General features: G+C 41.7%; 1 protein-coding gene across 3 annotated transcripts; it reads right to left on the bottom strand.

Moving 5' to 3' along the window:
• Window positions 1-2,305: 2,305 nt before the first annotated feature.
• LOC134343606 (transcription termination factor 1, mitochondrial) lies at window positions 2,306-12,599 on the bottom strand. 3 transcript variants are annotated; one of them, XM_063042371.1, is made up of 3 exons: window positions 12,544-12,599; window positions 12,192-12,339; window positions 2,306-3,892 (listed from the first exon to the last, which is right to left on the bottom strand). In XM_063042371.1, the coding sequence occupies exon 3, from the start codon at window positions 3,840-3,842 to the stop codon at window positions 2,694-2,696; it is 1,149 nt and encodes a 382-aa protein (XP_062898441.1). In that variant the 5' UTR covers window positions 3,843-3,892; window positions 12,192-12,339; window positions 12,544-12,599; the 3' UTR covers window positions 2,306-2,693. The 3 variants fall into 3 exon arrangements, with proteins under 3 accessions (XP_062898441.1, XP_062898442.1, XP_062898440.1); XM_063042372.1 differs by having other exon boundaries at window positions 12,516-12,584; XM_063042370.1 differs by having other exon boundaries at window positions 12,192-12,583.
• Between the last annotated feature and the right edge of the window lie 9,711 nt (window positions 12,600-22,310).

Genomic DNA, 22,310 nt, shown 5'->3' with positions numbered 1-22,310 from the left:
GAACAAGCTAGGATCCCATAGTATTACAGAAAAAAAATTCTAGTATGTATAAAACTGGCTGATTGGCAGGAGGCAAAGAGTGGGAATAAAAGGAGCCTTTTCTGATTGGCTGCCGGTGCTAGTGGTCAAAGCAGTATCATATTTCAGCTTCTCTCTCTCTCTCTCTCAAACTGCAGGGTGAATTCTATCATATTTGCGGTCGCTGTCTCATAAGAGCTTCTTCACCTTAAGTTTCCTGATCAAGTCTATCCCATTACACAACATCAAATGCCGAATTGCCTGTACCCTAGTGGACTCTAACACAAGCTGCTCTAAAAAGCCATCTTTTAGCCATTCTACAAATTCCTTTTCCTCCAGTCCACTACCAACTCGATTTTCCCAGTCTACCTGCATATTGAAGTATCTCATGATCAATGTAACACTGCATTTTTCACTTGCCTTTCCTATCTCTTGGTGCAGTTTATATCCTGCCTACTGATTACAATTCGAAAGCCTGTTCATAACTCCCATGAGGGCCTTTTACTTTTGCAATTCCTTAATTCTACCCACAATGATTCTACATTTTCTAATCCTGTATCACTCCCCTTAGTATTGATGTCAGTTACCAACCGGGTCACTTCTCCCCCTCTGTCCGCCTACCTATCTTTCCCATAGGATGCATAGCTTTGCATGTTTTACTCTCAACTCTAATCCTCTTTTGATCATGTACCTAATGATGCCTATGACATCATACCCAATTTCAATCTGCACAGTGAGCACATTTATTTTGTTATGTACTATATACTACATGCATTCAAATATAACATTCTCAGTGCTGTATTCACTGCCTCCCTTCTCAATGTCATCCTTATGTTGCCTGAAGTTAGGTTCCTAACCCGTTCTAAACTCTATTCTTTTTGTTATTCGGGAGACTTCAATAACTTCTCCTGCACATTCTTTCCTTTTGACCTTTTCTTCAATTTTCCCTCCTGTTGAACCCATCTCCCCCACCAATTGTTCAGTTTAAAACACTACCTACAACCTTAGTTGTTCAGTTCACTAGGACTCTGGTCTCAGCATGATTTATGTGGAGCTTGGCCTATCAGAATCCCTCCCTGCCTATGTCCTGGAACGTACTGGGACACAAGGACATTCCTATTAGGAATAGAGGGATACAGACCATATGTAAACTGATGGGATTAGCTAGATTAGAATCGTGGTTAGCAAAGATATAGTGGGCCATAGGGCTTGTTCCTTTAATGCACTATTTTACATTATTCCTCATTTTCTGTTAATTAATCCTTAATTCACACCAATATATTACTCTGCATACTGTGTGTAATTTGAGGTCATCTCTTGTAACATCGTGTTGAAGGTCCTCATTAAATCTAAATATGCAACCACTTTATTCCAGACCAAGGATGACCAACTTATGGCACACAACAATCTTGTCTTGGACTGCTGCAGAAGAGTCACAAGATATTCAACTGGACATGAGGTTCAAGGCATGTGCAGTCAACTAACCCTTGAATCTGTGATCTACTTTCATTTAGAATTATGACAAATAGAGGAAGTGAGTCAGAAAGAGGACCACGGCGAGAAGGGGTTCCAAAAATAGGAAGGGCAAATTATTAAAATCATGGGGCAGGTCAGAGTATCACAGCAATGACCACAGTAGTAGGGCTCAGCAGATTATACAGTTGATGCAAGAGATGAAGTCAGAGGTCAAGGAAGGAGATTGGAGATTACAATGGGGATAGCAGAGTCAGGAAAATGATGGAGGTGAGGAAAAACAGACACAATATTGATATCTCAAGTAAATGATCAGATTAGATTTGGGAAATCAAGGAAGATTATGGGAAAGGCACATAGAATTAGAAAAATTTTTAACAGCAAAAAGGTGGGTAGGATGATGATAATAGTAAATGGTTCTTTCAACCAATGGTAATAGGAGTTGAGAGTCAGGATGAATGAAGGAAGAGAAATCATTGATAATGAGAAGGAATTAGGTTATCAGCGGTGAATGTGGAGAGGAATGGATAGTAACAATAGCAAGTTAAATAAGACATCTCTCTCTGGTAGTGGCCTAAGCACTGTGAGCAAGCTAAACAAAAAAGTAATCCTCAGTCTTTCAGTCAAGTCCTTTTTAAATGCTCTTGTTCATTTAAAATGTGCAGTACGATTTTGTACGAGTGATATCAAACAAATATTTCACATGGTTTGATGTCATTTGTTTGTCCAGCAATTTCTTCTATCCAATACTTCAGCCTGCAGTTTTCTGCTTCAATGTTAAGATGGCTTCCCAAACCAAAAGTTTGGTCACGTTTACTGCAGAGTTTATTTCATCATAAATTGAGACAGAAAATTTCCAGTTTCATTTAAGAAATAATATTCCCTCACATTCTACATTACTCAATGCTTTCATTAGGTGGCTGCAAAATAATGTTCAGTACATGGTAAGAATACTTGAACAATTTCACAAATTCAGGGTTATTTCAATACGGATATGAACGTACAAAGCAATTGCTACTGATAATTGGAATCTTTATTTTTGACATCAGCTTACAAATGAGTATTAATGCAAAACATGTTTACTTTTTATTTCTACACCACCCAGCACTTCATATGTATAATTAAAAAACTGAAGAGCCAAATTAGTTTTAAAAATTACTATTTAGGTTTTATTGAATAAGACACAAGGCAGAGGATCAAATCTATTCCACTGCATTTAACTTCTTTAATTTTGCTTCAAATCGTCTTCTACTAGCATCCAAAATTGTAATTCCAAGTTTTCTAAAGTCATATCCAACCCTTTCCAGTTCTTCTATGCGTTTTTTCAAATTCTCTGCACTGAATTCCAGTACTCTGGGCTTCTTTAATAGGTGCTTAATATTAATTTCCTTTTGCAGGAGATAATCTATTTTGTTCAAGACTTTTGAAAAGGAAGCATAAAATGCAGGTGGATAGTCGATGAAAAATTTCTTCACTTCTTCAGCTGTGCACCCTAAGGACTGTAACTGCTCACTTACATTCATGAAATTTCTTTTCATGTAGTCACTGGAAAGGTCCAAAACCTCAGCACCATGCCCTAGAAGTAGTTTTATGAGTTCACTGTTGCTTAATTCAAGTGCCTCTGTGAAAAAATCTACATTTGTTTTTATTCGTTTAGTGCTTCTAATAAGAATATATGCATTTTTAGTGATCACTCGTTTCACAAATTCACGTGGATTCTCATCACCCAAACTAATAGCGAGATCTTGCAGAAATGTTACCATCTGCTTGTTTAGTTCCAAGCTGTTTGAAAATGTTCGTGGAGCAGTAGTCAACATACGATGCAAATCATTTGTCGTCAAACCAAGAGAGCAAAGAAAGCAGATATTTTTTTCAAGATTTTCATTATCACTTGAACGAAAATATGATTCTGGAGAACGCTGAATGATACTTATGATCTCAGAATCAGTCTTAAAAATGCTTCGCCATAATTGCCATCTTTTTTCAAGGTGGGTAAAGGAACGTGTAATGGCTCGAGGGTATCTTGAAATAATACTGGCAATGGCTTCATTATTGGCACCTTTACTTCTCAAGAATTCTGCAAGACATTTTTCATTTGTAACCAATTTTCTGAACACTCCTGGCTGTCTCTTCCTGGCCATCTTAATATCCACACCCATAACAGTCAAGTTGTTTATTAACACTCCATTTTCTGGTTTTTGGTTTATCTCAGTTGAACAATGACGATGGGAAGTGTTGAATCTCAGATAGGTTATCTTCAAAAGTGCAACAGGGAAAAAATTTGGAAAAAAAGAAAATTTTGTTCCCCCGGTGTACATGTGCATCACCCGTGTTGCCACTCTGCTTGCCATATTTCTCTAATAACACGGCTGATAGACCACCTGGTTACAATCTTTCAAACCTATATATGGAGGAAAGGAAAAGTAATTGTGTCAGTAATAAAGAAATGGAAGAAAACACATAACTTTTAAAGTTTCTTAAACATTTACAAGCAACTGTAATAGTTAGCCATTTATTTTTCTGTTAGCAAATGCCATTACTTATAACGTATCGAAATTCTACAACCATTTGTGAACTGATAAGTATGAACTACTTTTCCAAACATGCATTAGGTGTACTGTATCTTACTACTTACGATTGGCAGACTACCTTTGCAATTACCTGGTTTTCCGCATTAATTACTCAGAAAACGTGGTATGATCTTTATCTAAGTCACAATATTGGAAGGTGTTTTGAGAGATTGGATATACAAGTATTTGGACAGCCAAGGGCTGATAAAGATAGTCAACATGGCTTTGTGCATGGTAGTTTGTGTTTAACGAATCTTGCAGAGTTTTTCAAGGAGGTTACCAAGAAAGTAGACGAACGAAAGGCTGTGGATGTTGTCTACATGGACTTTAGTAAGGCCTTTGACAAGGTCCTACGTGGGAGGTTAGTTCAGAAGGTTCAGACACTAGGTATCCATGGTGAGGTTGTAAACTGCATTCGAAATTGGCTGTGTGGGAGAAGACAGAGAGTGGTAGTGAATGATTGCTTCTCAGGCTGGAGGCCTGTGACTAGTGGTATGCTTCAGAGATCTGTGCTATGATCACCGTTGTTTGTTGTCTATATCAATGATCTAGATAATAATGTGGTAAGTTGGATCAGCAGGTTTGCTGATGACACTAAGATTGGAGACGTTGTGGACAGCGAGGAAGGCTCTAAAGCTTGCAGAGGGATCTGGATCAACTGGAAAAATGGACCAGAAAATGGCAGATGGAATTTAATGCAGGTAAGTGTGAGGTGTTGCATTTTGGAAAGACAAATCAAGGTAGGACATACACAGTAAATGGTAGGGCACTGAGGAGTGCGGAGGAACAAAGGGATCTGGGAGTTCAGATACATATTTCCCTGAAAGTGGCATCACAGGTAGACAGGGTTGTAAAGAAGACTTCTGGCATCCTGGCATTCATAAATCAAGGTACTGAGTATAGGAGTTGGGATGTTATGGTGAGGTTGTAAGCATTGGTGAGGCCAAATTTGGAGTATTGTGTGCAGTTCTGGTCACCAAGCTATAGGAAGGATATCAGTAAGATTGAAAGAGTGCAGAGAAGATTTACTAGGATGTTGCTGGGTCTTTGGGAGTTGAGTTACAGGGAAAGACTGAACAGGTTAGAACTCTATTCCTTGGAGCGTAGCAGAATGATGGGGGAATTGATAGAGGTTTACAAAATTATGAGGGGTATAGACAGAGTAAATGCAAGTAGGCTCTTTCCACTTAGATTGGGAGAGATAAATACGAGAGGACATGGCTTTAGGGTGAAAGGGAAAAGGTTTAAGGGGAACATTAGGGGGAACTTCTTCACTCAGAGTGGTGGGAGTGTGGAACTAGCTGCCATCTGGCATGGTAAATGCGGGCTCACTCTTAAGTTTTAAGAATAAATTGGATAGATACATGGATGAGAGGGGTCTGGAGGGTTATGGACTAGGAGCAGGTCAAAGGGACTAGCGGAATAAATTTTCGGCACAGACTAGAAGGACCGAATGGCCTGTTTTCTGTGCTGTAGTGTTCTATGGTTCAATAATAGATAAACACAATCTGCCTAAACTAATAACACAGAGACGATTGTACTTCTTGACAATACTGACTACACCATTTAAACAATCACGGTCTAGGTATGTGAATCTCTGGGACAATGGCTTCCACGAAAGCTATTTGGAGTCAGGTGTTCCAATCAATGAGATGAGATTGGAGGTGTGGGTTGTAGTGGTGCCCTGCCCTATATAAAAAAAACATGCAAAGTCAGGTTACTGACAGGCCTGCTCTTCTGAAGAATGATCTATTTATATGCACCATGCCTTGATCAAAACAACTTTCAGAGGACCTTAGAAGAATTGTAGAGATGCATGAAGCTGGAAAAGCATATCTAAAGACCTGAGTCTTCATCAGTACACAGTAAGAGAAACTGTCTACAAATGGAGGAAATTCAGTACTGTTACTACTCTCCCTAGGAGCGGGTGTGCTGCAAAGATCACACCAAGAGCACAATGTGCAATGCAGAAGGACATGAAAAAGAACCCAAGGATATCAGCAAAAGACCTGCAGAGATCTCTAGAACTTGTAAAGTCTCTGTTCATGTGTCCACTACAAGGAAACCACTGAACAAGAATGGAGTTCATGGAAGGCCACCACGGAGGAAACCACTGCTCTCCAAAAAAAAACATTGCTGCAAGTTCACTACAGACCACCTGGATCTTCCACAACACCTCTGAGATGATGTTCTGTGGACAGATGAGACAAAAATTGAACTTTTTGGCAGAAATCCATGCCGCTATGTTTGGAGGAAAAAAGGGCACTGCACACCAACACCAAAACCTCATCCCAACTGTGAAGAATGATGGAAGGAGCATCATGGTTTGGGGCTGCTTTGCTGCGTCGGGGCTGGACAGCTTGCAATCGTTGAAGGAACAATGGACTCAAAAGGTATCAAGACATTTTACAGGAGGATATCAGGGTAGTGGTCCATCACCTGAAGCTTAATAGAAGTTGAATGATGCAACAAGACAATGACCCAAAACACAAGTGTAAATCAACAACAGAATAGTCTAAAAAGAAAATGTGTGTTTTGGAATAGCCAAGTCAGAGTCCAGACCTTAACCCAATTGAGATGCTGTGACATGACCTGAAGAGGGCTGTTCATGCAAGGTGTCCCAGAAATATTGATGAACTGAAAGTTTTGTATGTTGGAATGGTGTAAAATTCCTCCTTGCTGTTGGATTGGAGGGTTGCGGATGTTGTTCCCTTATTCAAGAAAGGAGTAGAGATAGCCTAGGAAATTATTGACCAGTGAGTCTTACCTCAGTGGTTGGTAAGTTGATGGAAAAGCTCCTGAGAGGCAGGATTTATGAACATTTGGAGAGGCATAATATGATTAGGAATAGGCAGTATGGCTTTGTCAAGAGCAGGCCGTGCCTTGCGAGCCTGATTGAATTTTTTGAGGATGTGACTAAACACATTGATGAAGTAAGAGCAGTAGATGTAGTGTCTATGGATTTCAGCAAGGCATTTGATAAGGTACCCCATGCAAGGCTTATTGAGAAAGTAAGGAGGCATGGGATCCAAGGGGACATTGCTTTGTGGATCCAGAACTCGCTTGCCCACAGAAGGCAGAGAGTGGTTGTAGACGGGTCATATTCTGCATGGAGTTCAGTCACCAGTGGAGTGCCTCAGGGATCTGTTCTGGGACCATTACTCTTCGTGACTTTTATAAATGACCTCAATGAGGAAGTGGAGGGATGGGTTAGTAAGTCTGCTGATGACACAAAGGTTGGAGGTATTGTGGATAGTGTGGAGGGCTGTCAGAGTTTACAGCGGGTCATTGATAGGATGCAAAACTGGGCTGAGAAGTGACAGATGGAGTTCAATCCAGATAAGTGTGAAGTGGTTCATTTTGGTAGGTCAAATATGATGGCAGAATACAGTGTTAATGGTAAGACTCTTAGCAGTGTGGAGGATCAGAGGGATCTTGGGGTCCGAGTCCATACGACGCTCAAAGCAGCTGCGCAGATTGACTCTGTGGTTAAGAAGGCATACAGTGTATTGGCCTTCATCAATCATGGAATTGAATTTAGGAGCCGAGAGGTAATGTTGCAGCTATATAGGACCCTGGTCAGACCCCACTTGGAGTACTGTGCTCAGTTCTGGTCGCCTCACTACAGGAAGGATGTGGAAGCCATAGAAAGGGTGCAGAGGAGATTTACAAGGATGTTGCCTGGATTGGGGAGCATGCCTTATGAGAATAAATTGAGTGAACTCGGCCTTTTCTCCTTGGAGTGATGGAGGATGAGAGGTGACCTGATAGAGGTGTATAAGATGATGAGAGGCATTGAATGTGTGGATAGTCAGAGGCTTTTTCCCAGGGCTGAAATGGTTGCCACAAGAGGACACAGGTTTAAGGTGCTGGGGAGTAGGTACAGAGGAGATGTCAGGGGTAAGTTTTTTTTACTCAGAGAGTGGTGAGTGCATAGAATGGGCTGCCGGCAACGGTGGTGGAGGTAGATACGACAGGGTCTTTTAAGAGACTTTTGGATAGGTACATGGAGCTTAGATAAATAGAGGGCTATGGGTAAGCATAGTAACTTCTAAGGTAGGGACATGTTCAGCACAACTTTGTGGGCTAAGGGGCCTGTATTGTGTTGTAGGTTTTCTATGTTTCTATGTTGTGCAAGTCTGATCAGCAGCTACAGGAAATGTTTGGTGGAGGTTATTGCTGCTAAAGGAGGTTTTAACAGTTATTAAAGGCTATTAAAGGCAGTTATCTGGGCTTTTTCCAGCCTAGACTGCGAATAACTAAACCATGTGTTCAGTAAGGACGTGAAAAGTATAATTGTTTGTGTGTTATTAGTTTAGGCAGATTGTGTTTGACTATTATTGTGACTTAGATGAAGATCAGACCACATTTAATGAATAACTAAATCAGAAGTCCAGGTAATGGCAAAGGTTTCACAAACTTTTTTTCTTGCAACTGTACATAAAAAAGGAAAAGATACACGAAACTGAAGATAACTAACAAAGGCAAACAACAGGAATTCTGCAGATGCTGGAAATTCAAGCAACACACATCAAAGTTGCTGGTGAACGCAGCAGGCCAGGCAGCATCTCTAGGAAGAGGCGCAGTCGACGTTTCAGGCCGAGACCCTTCGTCAGGACTAACTGAAGGAAGAGTGAGTAAGGGATTTGAAAGCTGGAGGGGGAGGGGGAGATGCAAAATGATAGGAGAAGACAGGAGGGGGAGGGATGGAGCCGAGAGCTGGACAGGTGATAGGCAAAAGGGGATACGAGAGGATCATGGGACAGGAGGTCCGGGAAGAAAGACGGGGGGGGGGTGACCCAGAGGATGGGCAAGAGGTATATACAGAGGGACAGAGGGAGAAAAAGGAGAGTGAGAGAAAGAATGTGTGCATAAAAATGAGTAACAGATGGGGTACAAGGGGGAGGTGGGGCCTAGCGGAAGGTAGAGAAGTCAATGTTCATGCCATCAGGTTGGAGGCTACCCAGACGGAATATAAGGTGTTGTTCCTCCAACCTGAGTGTGGCTTCATCTTTACAGTAGAGGAGGCCGTGGATAGACATGTCAGAATGGGAATGGGATGTGGAATTAAAATGTGTGGCCACTGGGAGATCCTGCTTTCTCTGGCGGACAGAGCGTAGATGTTCAGCAAAGCGGTCTCCCAGTCTGCGTCGAGTGCTCCCGATGTGGCCTTTTATATATTGGTGAGACCCGACACAGACTGGTATGTGACCCCTTTGTACAGCAATAACTTCAACCAAATTTTTCCGGTAACTGCTGATCAGTATTGCACATCGGCTTGTGGGAATTTTAGGCCATTCCTCCTTACAAAACTGCTTCAACTCTGGGATATTGGTGGGCATCCTTGCATGAACTGCTTGCTTCAGGTCCTTCCACAACATTTCTATAGGACTACGGTCAGGACTTTGACTCGACCATTCCAAAACACACATTTTCTACTTTTTAAACCATTCTATTGTTGATTTGCTTGTCTTTTGGATCATTGTCTTGTTGCATTATCCAACTTCCATTAAGCTTCAGGTGATGGACTGCACTCTAACGTTCTCTGGTAAAATGTCTTGAAACAATTTTGAATTCATTGTTTTCTCAATGATTGCAGGCTGTCCAGGCCCTGAAGCAACAAAGCAGCCACAAACCATGATGCTCCTTCCACCATGCTTCACAGCTGGGATGAGGTTTTGGTATTGGTGTGCAGTGCCCCTTTTCCTCCAAACATAGCAATGTGCACTTCTGCCAAAAAGTTCAACTTTTGTCTCATCTGTCCACAGAACATTATCTCAGAGGTGTTGTGGAACATCCAGGTGGTCTTTTGTAAACCTGAGATGTACAGCAATTTTCTTTTGGAGTGGTGTCCCTCCATGAACACCATTCATGTTCAGTGAGTTCTAGACATTTCTGTAGCTCTTTTGCTATTACCCTTGGGTTCTTTTTCACCTCCTTTAGCATTGCACATTGAGCTCTTGGTGTGATCTTCGCAGGATTCCCACTCCTAGGGAGAGTAGCAACAGTATTGTTTCCTCCATTTGTAGACAGTTTCTCTCACTGTGGACTGATGAACACTCTGGTCTTTAGGCATGCTTTTGTAGCCTTTTCCAGCTTCAACAATTCTTCTTCTAAGGTCCTTTGAAAGCTGTTTTGATCGGTGCACATAAACAGGTCTTTCTTGAGAAGAGCAGCCTCTGCCAGTAACCTGACTTCTGTGTGTCTTTTTTTATAGGGCAGGGCACCACTACAACCCACACCTCCAATCTCATCTCATTGATTAGAACACCTGAATCCAAAGAGCTTTTGTGGAAGACATTATCCAGAGGTTGAAACTTTTTCCAACAAATGCATGTAATATTGGATCATTTTTCTCAATAAATAAATGAACAAACATAATTTTTCAGTGCTATTTATTTAATTGGGTTATCTTCATCTAGTTTTAGGGCTTGCGTGAAGATCTGATCACATTTTAGGTCATAATTATGCAGAAATGGAGATAATTCTACAGGGTTCACAAACTTTATAGCATCACTATATACTCATTTGCTTCTACCATGCCCCAACCAACATGACAAATTAACATAACTCATAATAAATGCACAACACAAAATACAAATTTATGGCGAGAAGGCAGGTGTATGGGGTTGAGTGGGATCCGCGATCAGCCATGATGAAATGGCGGAACAGAATCAATGGGCTGAATGGCTTAATTCTGCTCCTATGTATCATGGTCTACAACACAGACAGATGGAAAATAGATACCTGGCTCTGACAGAAAGCTTGAATAGGTTAGGATTTTATTCCCCTTCCAGATGAGGGAAATGCATTGACGTTGACTGAGAATAGAATTAGAGAAATGTTTAAGGGGAACATGAGGGAGAACATCCTCACTTGGGGCAGTGACAGTATGGAACAAGCTGCCAGCGGAAGTGGTGGATGCAGGCTCAATTTGAGCATTGAAAGAAATTTGGATAGATACATGGATGGTGGTATGGATGGCTATGATCCAGATGCAGGTTGATGGGACTAAGCAGATTAAGATTGGCTCAGACTAGATGGGCCAAAGAGCCTATTTCTGTGCTGTGGTGCTCTATGACTATGACATGAGAGGTAATAAAATCATGAGGGGGCATAGACAGGGTGAATGCAAACAGTCTTTTTCCCAGTGAAAGGAAATCAGACACTGGAAGGCATAGGTTTAAGATGAGGGGAAAGATTTAAATGGGACCTAAGGGGCAACTGATACACACAGAGGGAGGTGTGTATGTGGGTCAAGCTGTCGGAAGTATTTAGGCCAATACAATAACAACATTGAAAAATTATTTGGACAGATAGGTCAACAATGAAGGTTTCAGAGATATGGGCCAAAAGTGGACAAACAGAGCAAGCTCAGATGTGCACTCTGACCAACAAGGATGAGTTGGGCTGCAAGGCTCGTCTCTGAGCTATTTTATAACTTGACACTTATACAAGGATTCAAATCAACAAGGCACAATCAGGCAATCAAATGGAAACATGTCCAAAATTTTGACCCACTAGTGACACTTACTTTTAGTGTTTTCTTTACCCTGTTTTGTTTTGTCACAACTGGAGAAAGAGTCAGATTACAGTGGCAGTTGTTGACAGAGTGTGGGCACGTGGCCAAGTGGTTAAGGCATTCGACTGGCGATCTGAAGGTCGTGAGTTCGAGCCCCAGCTGAGGCAGCGTGTTGTGTCCTTGAGCAAGGCACTTAATCACACAGTGCTCTGCAACGACACTGGTGCCAAGCTGTATCGACCTATGCCCTTCCCTTGGACAACATCAGTGTTGTGGAGGGGGGAGATTTGCAGCATGGGCAACTGCCGGTCTTCCATGCAACCTTGCCCAGGCCTGCACCCTGGAGAGTGAAGACTTTCCAGGCACAGATCCATGGTCTCGCAAGACTAACGGATGCCTTTATGTTGCCAGAGCTAGGGTGAAGAGCAAAGAAAAGACAGGCAAAGTAGGACCTGGTGCAAGGAATGACGGATTGACTAGTGGCAGGCAAAATAATGAAAAACAAGGGCAGGAATCCAGGAACAACTTTTTCCCCAACCACGATTACTCAAAATAGGGCTTACTTGCCCCTACCACCTCCCCAGCCCACCAAACAATTTCATTCCTACCTTTGTGTTTCACATTTGGCCCATTCAGCCAGCTCAAAAGTGGAGTGAAAGCAAGTCATCCACGGTCTGGAGGAGCTCCCTAGATTCAAATGTTACAGTCACTTTACCCTTTCGAATGAGAAACGGTGGGCTGCATCTGAAATATAGTCTACAGAAAGAGAGAAAACAAAACCTTTGTCCGATTAAGCAGAGGACATTCAGAACACAGGCTGATATTCAAACAAATCCGTTATCTTCTTTACCCTCCCCAAGAAAGAATAGAAACATTAACCGTGACAATGATTGATTTCGTCGCACAGATAGTAGCACAAGATTATACCCTACTTTGCTTGCTAACACACACAGGACATACCGACGGCAGAGAGACCTGACTGGCAAGGCAGCACATGAAAAGTCAGCGGCTTCCGGAAGCCGCTCGCTAGGAATCCCGGGAGGGACTGCGGAAGTCACACCGCGAGAGCTCCATGCATCTGACACAGTCCAGCTAAAGCAAACCCAGGCAGTATCTGCAAATGTGTTTAGTGCACCTGTAACGTAATGTAGATGCTATTCCAGTAAGATGAGCGTTTTTTTGGTTAAATAAGAAATGGCAGTAAAACGCTGCAGGTGTATTGCACAGGCTACCCAGCCATTATAATTATACGCGGAAATTAAAAGACCGTTTTGAAAATTAAGACCTGCAGGAAGAATAAATGAAGAATTTAAATTGATGACACACAAGACTTCAGAAGCTTGGGGTTAAAAACAAATTGCAAAATTCATTTCTGTAGCAAGAGGAGACGTAACGTAAAGATTTTACTCCTCACGTATGTGTAAGAAATAAAGTCAATTCAAGAGTGACGATTTTCTACGAGAGTTCAGGGAGCTAAATTAGACGGTAGGACCTCAAAACTGCTACCCGTGCCACGTGCTTGTGAGGCCAGAAATCGGAAGGTTATACAGTTTTAGCCTGTGGCTAAGGAGTTGGTGTAGGAGGGAGGACATAAGATTTGTGGATCATTAGGCTATCTTCCAGGGAAGGTGGGACCTGTACAGAAAGGGCGTTTCCAACTAATATCCTAGGGGGAAGGTTTGCTAGTGCTGCACGGTGGGGTTCAAACTAGAGTTGCAGGGGCATGGGAACCAGAGTGCCAAGACAATTAGTGGAGAGGCTGTGGAGACGGATGTCCTCATACAAAGTCAGGTATCAAAAGGTTGAGCACGGTTTGATTAATGTCATGAGCTGGGTACATTTCAATGCAAGAAGTTTCTTAGGAAAGGCAGATGAACTCAGGACATAGATCAACACTTGGTATTATGATATTGTAGCCAGACATCCCACCCCCCCCGGAAGTTCCGTGAGTCTCCCGCATATTGATAGCGGCTCCCTGACGCCCAGAAATTATATACAATATCCTGGAAATTGATTTTTTGGGGAGGGGAGGGGGCATCCTGATTGGTCTCTCTTCATGCTAAGTAGACCTATCTGTTTTCTCTGTGGGCGGGCTTTACAGTCGACCTCAAAAATAATGACTGTTGCTCGCTGCACTGTTTGCAAAAGTGACTCTTCTATTGCCCATGGTGGGTTAAAACGTAAAAGACATGTTGAGGTGAGTTTAACAGGTGTCATTCGTTCATTAGCATAGCTAACATTATTTAAACTAGCTGGCTAGCTGCTCAGGAGCTACTCTATTGATGTCCCACGTGATGAGGCCAAACGCCCTGTAGATGCTTAAAGTTGTAATAGAATAAACATAATGATATAAGTACATATTTTCATGTCATATTTTCTGCATATGCCCAAATTGGTTTACAAATGAGAGAAAATCACTAAGCAAAGTATTACATACACCCTTGGAGGTCGACCGGGGGGGGGGGGGGGGGCGGAGGTGCGATGGTGCTACCTCCCTGAAATGAAGTTTTTGCAGGGTGGGATGTCTGTTGTAGTCATTAGTGTGACTTGTTTGTGGTGGGGGGTAGAGGAGGCTGCACTGGCAGCTCAATAATCTGGGGTTCCATTGTTTTAGGTGCAACAGAGTGGAAGGGATTAAAGGAGGAGGGGTGGTGTTACTAGTCAGGGAGAAGGTCACGGCAATGCTCAGTCAGAACAGACTGGAGAACTCCTCTAGTGAGGCATTATGGATGGAGCTGCGAAATAAAAAACGTTTGACCACATTAATGGGGCCATATTAGAGACCACCCAAGAGTCCGAGGGATTTAGAGAACCAAATTTGCAGCAAGATCACTGACTGTTTCGAAAAACAAAGAGTGTCATATAAAACACAGAAAATGCTGGAGGAACTCAGCAGGCCAGGCAGCATGTGTAGAAACGAGTAAGTAGTTGACATACCGGGCCAAGGCGCTTCATCTATACTGGGGGGGGGGGAGATGTGAAGTTAGAGCAAGGAGATAGAGGGAGATGAGGAAGAAGTACAAGGTGGTAGATGATAGGTGAAACCAGGAGAGGGGGAGGGGTGAAGTAAAGAGCTGGGAAGTTGACTGGATAAGAGGCTGGAGAAGGGAATATCTGATAGGAAAGGACAGAAGAAAGAGAAAGGGGAGGAGGGCCAGAGGGAGGTGATGGGTCGGGAAGGAGATACAGTGGGAATGGGAAATGGTGGGGAGAGGGGTCAATTACCGGAAGTTTGAGAAATTAATGTTCACGCCATCTGGTTGGAGGCTACCCAGTTGGAATATAAAGTGTTGTTCCTCCAACTTGAGTGTGGCCTCATCGCGGCAGTAGAGGAGGCCATAGACTGACACGTTGGGATGGGAAGTAGAATTGAAAAGGGTAGCTATCAGACCCGCGTTTTCTGGCAGGCCACTATTTCTAGTCCTGATGAAGGGTCTCAGCCTACCCTGAAGTAGTTTAAATCTTCCCTTTGACAGGAGTTCAGTGAAACCCTCTCTCACTGCTCGCCATCTGTGATCACTGCTGCCCTCCAACTCTTTGTCCATGTGCACCCTCTTTTCCAGCCTTTTATCTCTTTCACCATTCAATTACCCAGCTCTTTACTTTACCCCTCCCTCTCTCCCGGTTTCACCTATCACACACCACCTTCTACTTCTTCCTTCCCCCTCCCCCCCTATCTTCTTGCCCTAACTTCTCATCTTTTTTCCCAGTCTTGATGAAGGGTCTCGGCTAGAAACATCGACTGTTTACTCTTTTCCATAGATGCTCCTGGCCTGCTGAGTTCCTCCAGTATTTTGTGTAGGTTGCTTGGATTTCCAGCATCTGCAGGTTTTCTTGTCTCAGGTTGTTATAGTGGGTGATTTCAACTTTTCACATATTGACGAGGGCTAGATGAGCTAGAGCTTGTCAAATGTGTTCAGGAAAGTTTCCTTAATCAATACATAGATGTCTCAATGAGAGAGCATGTGATACTTGATCTGCTATTAGGGAATGAGAGAGGGCAAGTGACAGAAGTTTGTGTAGGGGAACACTTTGCATCTATAAACCATAACGCCATTAGTGTCAAAGTAAATGTACAAGGTGATAGGTCTGGTCCGCAGGTTGAGATTCTAAATTAGAGAATGGCCAATTTCGATAGTATCAGAAAGGATCTAGCAAATATAGATTGGGACAGGCTGTTTTCTGGCAAAAGTGTACTTGGTAAGTGCGAAAGCTTTTATGTGCCTGTCAAAATAAAACGTAAAGATAACAGGTGAAAGGAACTATGGTTGTCAAGAGAAATTGAGGCCCTGATTAAGAAAAAAAAGGAGATGCATAGCTGGTATAGACAGGTAGGAGCAAATGAGACGTTTTGGAATATAAGAAATGCAAGAGGACACAAGAAAGAAATCAGGAGGGCTAAAAGAAGGCAAGAGGTTGCCCTAGCAGTCAAGGTAAAGGTGAATCATAAGAGATCTACAGATATGTTAAGAACAAAAGAGTTGCAAGGCTTCTCTGGAAAATTGTTAATCCATCAAAATGGAGCGAAAAGAGATGAGGAACTATTGTTTTGCACCTGTATTTACTCAGGAGACAGACACAGAGTCGACTGAAGTGAGGCAAAGTGGCATCAACTTCATGGATCCTATACAGATTACAGAGGAAGAGGTGTTTGCTCTCCTGAGGCAAATTAGTGTGGATAAATTCCCAGGGTCTGACAAGGTGTTCCCTTGGACCCTACAGGAGACAAGTACAGAAATTGCTGGGGCCCTGGCAGAAATAGTGAAATCACCTTTAGCAACAGGTGAGATACCAGAGGAATGGAGGACTGAACAATGTTGCTCCACTGTTTAAGAAAGGCTCCAAAAATAAACCAGGAACTTAATAGGCCAATGAGCCTGTCAGTAATGGGAAAGTTATTGGAAGGTATTGTAAGGGACTGGATATATGATTATTTGGATAGACATAGACTGATTAAGGCAGTCAGCATGACCTAGTGCGTGGTAGGTCATATCTAACCAATCTTATAGAGTTTTCAAGGAAGTTACCAGGAAAGTTGATGAAAACAAGCTGTTGTCTATGTAGATTTTAACAAGGCATTTGACAAGATCCCACATGGGAGGTTGGTCAAGAAGGTTCAGTTGCTCGAAATTCAAGATGAGGTAGTAAATTGGATTAGACACTGGCTTTGTGGGAGAAGCCAGAGAGTAGTAGTAGATGGTTGCTTTTCTGACTGGAAGCCTGTGAGTGATGAGGTGCTACAGGGATTGGTGCTGGTGCTGTTGCTTGTTATCAATATCAATGATCTTGATGATAATATAGTTAACTGCATCAGCAAATTTGCAGATGACACCATGATTGGGGGTATAATGGACAGTGAGGAAGACTATCAGAACTTGCAGTGCGATCTGGACCAGCTGGAAAAATGGGCTGAAAAATGGCAGATGGAATTAAATGCAGACAAGTGCGAGGTGTTTCACTTCATTGGGACCAATAAGGGTAGGTGTTACACAGTAAGACATTGAAGAGTGCAGTAGAACAAAGAGATCTGGGAATACAGGTCCATAAATCATTGAAATTGGCAGTAAAGAAAGCTTTTGGCAGCTTGGCCTTCATAAACCCAAGTATTGTGTACAGGAGATAGGCTGTTATGTTGAAGTTGCATAAGACATCGGTGAAGCCTAACTTGGAGTGTTGCGTGCTGTGTTGGTCACCTACCTACAAGAAAGCTGTAAATAAGGTTGAAAGAGTACAGGGAAAATTTACAAGGATGTTGCTGGGTCTGAATGAACTGAGTTATAAGGAAAGACTGAATAGGTTACGACTTTACTCTTTGGAAAGTAGAAGATTGAGGGGAGATTTGATAGAGATATACAAAATGATGAAGGATTTAGATAGGGTAAATACAGCAGGCTTTTTCCACAGAGGTTGAGTGGGACTACAACCAGAGGTCATAGGTTAAGAGTGAAAGGTGAGAAGCTTAAGGGGAACATGAGGGGAAATTTCTTCATTTAGAGGGTTGTGAAAGTGAGGAATGAGCTGCCAGCACAAGTGATGCATGCAAGCTTGAGTTCAAAGTTTAAGAAAAGTTTGGATAGGTGTGGAAGGCTCTGGTCCCATTGCAGGTCGATGGGAGTAGGCAATTTAAATGGTTCAGCATGCACTAGATGGGCCAAAGGGCCTGTTTCTGTACTGTACTTGTCTCTGATTCTATGACTCTACAACACAGGTCAAGCAGCATCCTTGAAGGTAAAGGGATAGTTGACATTTCGAGTTGATACCCAGCATTAGTGGAGAGGAGATAGTCACTACAAAGAATTGAGAGAGAGGAATGAGCAGGAAGTGCCGGGTGATAGGGGGAACCAGGTGAGCAAGGAGATGATGGACAGATAGAGCCTGTTGGGGGGAGAGGAGGGTGGAGGTATATTCAGAGACTGGAAGGTAAATGGAGACACGAGAGACAGCAGATGCTGGGAAATTATATATTTTAAAAAAGGTGATAAATGGAAACTTAAGAGAACACAAAACTCCAGATTCTTAAAATACCCTTTCATCTCAAAATTCCAAAGGCTGACTCTGGGTACAGAAACACTCTATTGATTGATAAATATACCTATGACTATGTTCAATGTCCTAAATGGCAAGATAGCCAGTCTGGAACCTTCCTTGATCTCAATCGCACTAATGAAACATATCTTAGCTCAAGATATTTGATGCTTGGTTCAATCTGGGCCAATTATGTTCTGTAAATTTTGCCAATACATACAAGAATATCTCCAGGTCATGTAATTTTCCAAAATCTGAACCAATAGCCTGCTGTTTTCACAAACAGTGTTGTTTGTTTACAGAGCTAGCTTTATGGCCTTGTAGCTAACATTTGAAGACAGTGTGAAAGCTGATACTTACTGTATTTGCATTAAATGATTATTGCTTTATAATCCATAATTTTATCTGCTAGTTCCCAAAACGGTTCTAGAACTTACTCTCTGAAAATGGAATGGAGTTGGCTTTGACTTGACTTTCCATAGCTTACAAAAAAAGAGATCTGGAAATGGGATTAACCTGAACAATTCTTTTCAAACCAGCATAAATATGATCCCTGAATAGTTCCTTCAATGCCATACATTTTGATTGTTCCTGAAGTGGATGATCAAATTATAATATTATGACACGAAAATAAATTATAAATCTTCGTTATTACTGGGTTAAATCCTAGAATTCTCTACCAAACAGCACAGTGGCAATCTCTTGATCGTAGGTACAGCAACAGTTCATGATGGTGGTTCAATAATCCTTATCAAGCGCAATTAAAATGGCAATATTTCAATTATAAGGTAATTGAGATATCCCCTATATTAACTACATTGCTCTTTATTTGCCATTGTGTTGCATTTTCAGTTATTCTGTTAAAGCTCTACAAAATATTGCAGTTCACATAACAGAAGAATATAAACATGATTGTGTTCCGTTTGTTTTTTTCCAATTATATAAATAACTTTCTGTGTAACCGTACTGCTACAAAAGAAATGTAAGTATATCAAATCACAACCAACAGAAAATCTGCAGATGTTGGAAATCCGAGCAACACACACAAAATGCTAGAGGAATTCAGCAGGCCAGGCAGCATCTATGGAAAAAAATACAGTCGACATTTCGAGCCGAAACTTCAAATGTAAGTATATAGTGCCAATAAAAGTCACCCTCTCCCCCCGGAAGTTTTCTTGTTTTATTGTTTTACAACATTGAATCACAGTGGATTTAATTTCAACAGTGGCTTTCTCTTTGCCACTGTCCCATAAAGCTGTGACAAGTGAAGCATCCAGGCAACAGTTGTTGTATACACCGTCTCTCCCTCCTCAGCCACTGAAGCTTGTAACTCCTCCACAGTTGTCATAGGTCGCTTGGTAGCCTCCCTTACTAGTCCCTTTTTGCACGGTCACTCAGTTTTTGAGGACGGCCTGCTCTAGGCAAATTTACGGCTGTGCCATATTCTTTTCACTGCTTGAAGACTGACTTAACTATACTCCAAGGGATATTCAGTGACTTGGAAATTTTCTTGTATCCATCTCCTAACTTGTGCTTTTCAATAACCTTTTCGCAGGGTGACTTGGAGTGTATCTTTTTGGATTCATGGTGTAGTTTTTGCCAGGATACTGACTCAGCAGCAATTGAACCTTCCAGATGCAGGTGCATTTTTACTACAGGCAATTGTAGTATGCCTTGACTACACACAGTGATCTCCATTAAACTAATTGTGTGACTTCTAAAACCAAATGGCTGCACCAATTATGATTTGGTGTGTCGTATTAAAGAGGGTGAATACTTATGCAATCAATTATTTTGTGTTTTATATTTGTAATTAATTTAGGTCACTTTGTAAAGATTTGTTTTCACTTTAACACAAAAGAGGCTTTTTCTGTTGATCAGTGTCAAAAAAGCCAAATTAAATCCACTGTGATTCAAAGTTGTAAAACAATGAAACTTGAAAACTTCTTGGGGGGGGTGAATACTTTTTATGGGCTCTGTATTTATTCTTACAGCCTTGCTGGTTTTCTTGGCTCACATTTCTTCAAGCATCCAGTCACTCCCTTCTAAAGCCAGAATTAACATATTTCCCAGAACTAAAGCCAAGACATAATATTAAAATATGCAGTTGTAGGTTTAGAATTTGTTCAGTCTTAATAGTTTCTTGTAAATTGAATTTCAATTTTTTAAGATAAATAATTAGTTGCTTTTTCATATGAGCATTAGAATTAGATGGAGCAGTACAGCCTTTGAGCTGCTGTGCCAGATATCAAGATCTCCCAACTCAATGCCATTTTTCTTTACAATCCCCATATTCCTCAATTCCTATAAACCTTAAGAAATCTATCAATCTCCTTGCTTAATAAACGACAACTAAGGCTTTGTGGTACTCCAGGATGGAGTATTCTGAAGTTTTCCTTACCTCTGCACAATGAATTTCGCTTCATCATGTCCTTATTTTGACACTGTGAACCCTGGGGTTCTGTCCTCCTCAGCCCAGGGAAATATACTCCCTAAATTCAGCCTGTCAAGCAAGCCCTCTAAAAATCTTGTTTAAATAAATTCTGTTTCCTTATTATTTTACATCTGGAGAACAAAAGAATAGTCTATCTAAATTTTTCTTATACAGCAAATCCAGTATTCTGGGAATCAAAGTAGTGAATCAAACTGCATGTCTTACATATCGAATACATTCTTTCTTAGATAAAGAAACAAAACTCTACACAATAGTCTAGGTACAGATTTTATCCTTACCTTCATAAGTTATTGTGTGTTGTGTGTATTACTGTACCTGGTTTGGAGAAACGTCTGGTCTCTCTATACTTTATATGGTTATCTACATATATACATGTATATAGTTCAATGAAAATAAACGACTTGAGTTTCACCGAGGCCCTAGATAGGTGCAGTGACGTCTTTACTCATGAACTCAAATCCACTTGTAATAAGTGTTCACATACCACTTAGCACCGTGGAGAGCAGCCAAAGCGACCTGCACCTTCGTCATCTCTGAGGTGTTTCCAAGGAGTGGACAGTTGCAAGGCTGCGGGACTGGACAGCATCACAGGGCAAGTACTCAGGATGTGCACAGCACAACTGGCAGGTGTGTTTACAGACATTTTTAATCTCTCCCTCTCCCAATGTAGAGGAGAAGTCATCACCCTGACACAGTGGTGTCAAGAAAACAACCACTTCCTCAATGTTGCAAAAACAAAGGAGCTGGTTGTGACTACAGGAGGAATGGAGACAGGCTAACCCCTATTGACATCAATGGACCTGGGGTTGAGAGGGTGAACAGTTTTAAGTTCCTCGGCCTACACATCACCAAGGATCTCACATGGTCTGTTCATACTGGCTGTGTGGTGAAAAAAGCACAATAGTGCCTCTTAAACCTCAGAAGGTTGAAGAAGTTTGGCATGAGTCCCCAATTCCTATCGACTTTCTACAAGGACACAATTGAGAACATCCTGACTGGCTGCATCATTGCCTGGTATGGGAACTGTACTATCTTCAATCACAGGACTCTGCAGAGAGTGGTGTGGACAGCTTAGTGCCTATGTAGATGTGAACTTCCCCCTATTCAGGACATTTATGGACACAGATATGTAAAAAGGGCCTGAAGGATCACTGGGAACCCAAGTCACCCCAACCACAAACTGCTCCCACTGCTACCATCCGGGAAACAGTACCGCAGTATAAAAGCCAGGACCAACAGGCTCCGGGACAGCTTCTTCCACCAGGCCATCAGACTGATTAATTCATGCTGATACAATTGTATTTCTATGTTATATTGACTGTCCTGTTGTACATACTATTTATTACAAATTACTATAAATTACACATTGCACATTTAGACGGAGATGTAACAAAGATTTTTACTTCTCATGTACGTGAGGGATGTAAGCAATAAAGTCAATTCAATTTATTTTCTTAATCACCAATTGTAACTGCATGTTGATTTTTAGTGACATGATTGCAAGTACACCCAAGTCCCTTTGAACATCAAAACTACACAGTTGCTCACTACCTAAAAAAAATCAGTATCTCTTTTACACCTCAATGTGGATGCCCTCACATGCTTACATATATCATATTCTATCTGCCATGTCCTTGCCCTTTTACTCAGATAGCCTATATCACTCCTGAAGACTCATTACGTCCTTGGTAAAATCTAAATATCGGATTTAACATTTATGCACATAAGCAGCATCTTCAACTTAATA

This window comes from Mobula hypostoma, chromosome 3 (genome assembly GCF_963921235.1).
Source record: "Mobula hypostoma chromosome 3, sMobHyp1.1, whole genome shotgun sequence".
Classification (NCBI taxonomy): domain Eukaryota; kingdom Metazoa; phylum Chordata; class Chondrichthyes; order Myliobatiformes; family Myliobatidae; genus Mobula; species Mobula hypostoma.
This window is presented reverse-complemented; position numbering and strand designations above follow the sequence as displayed.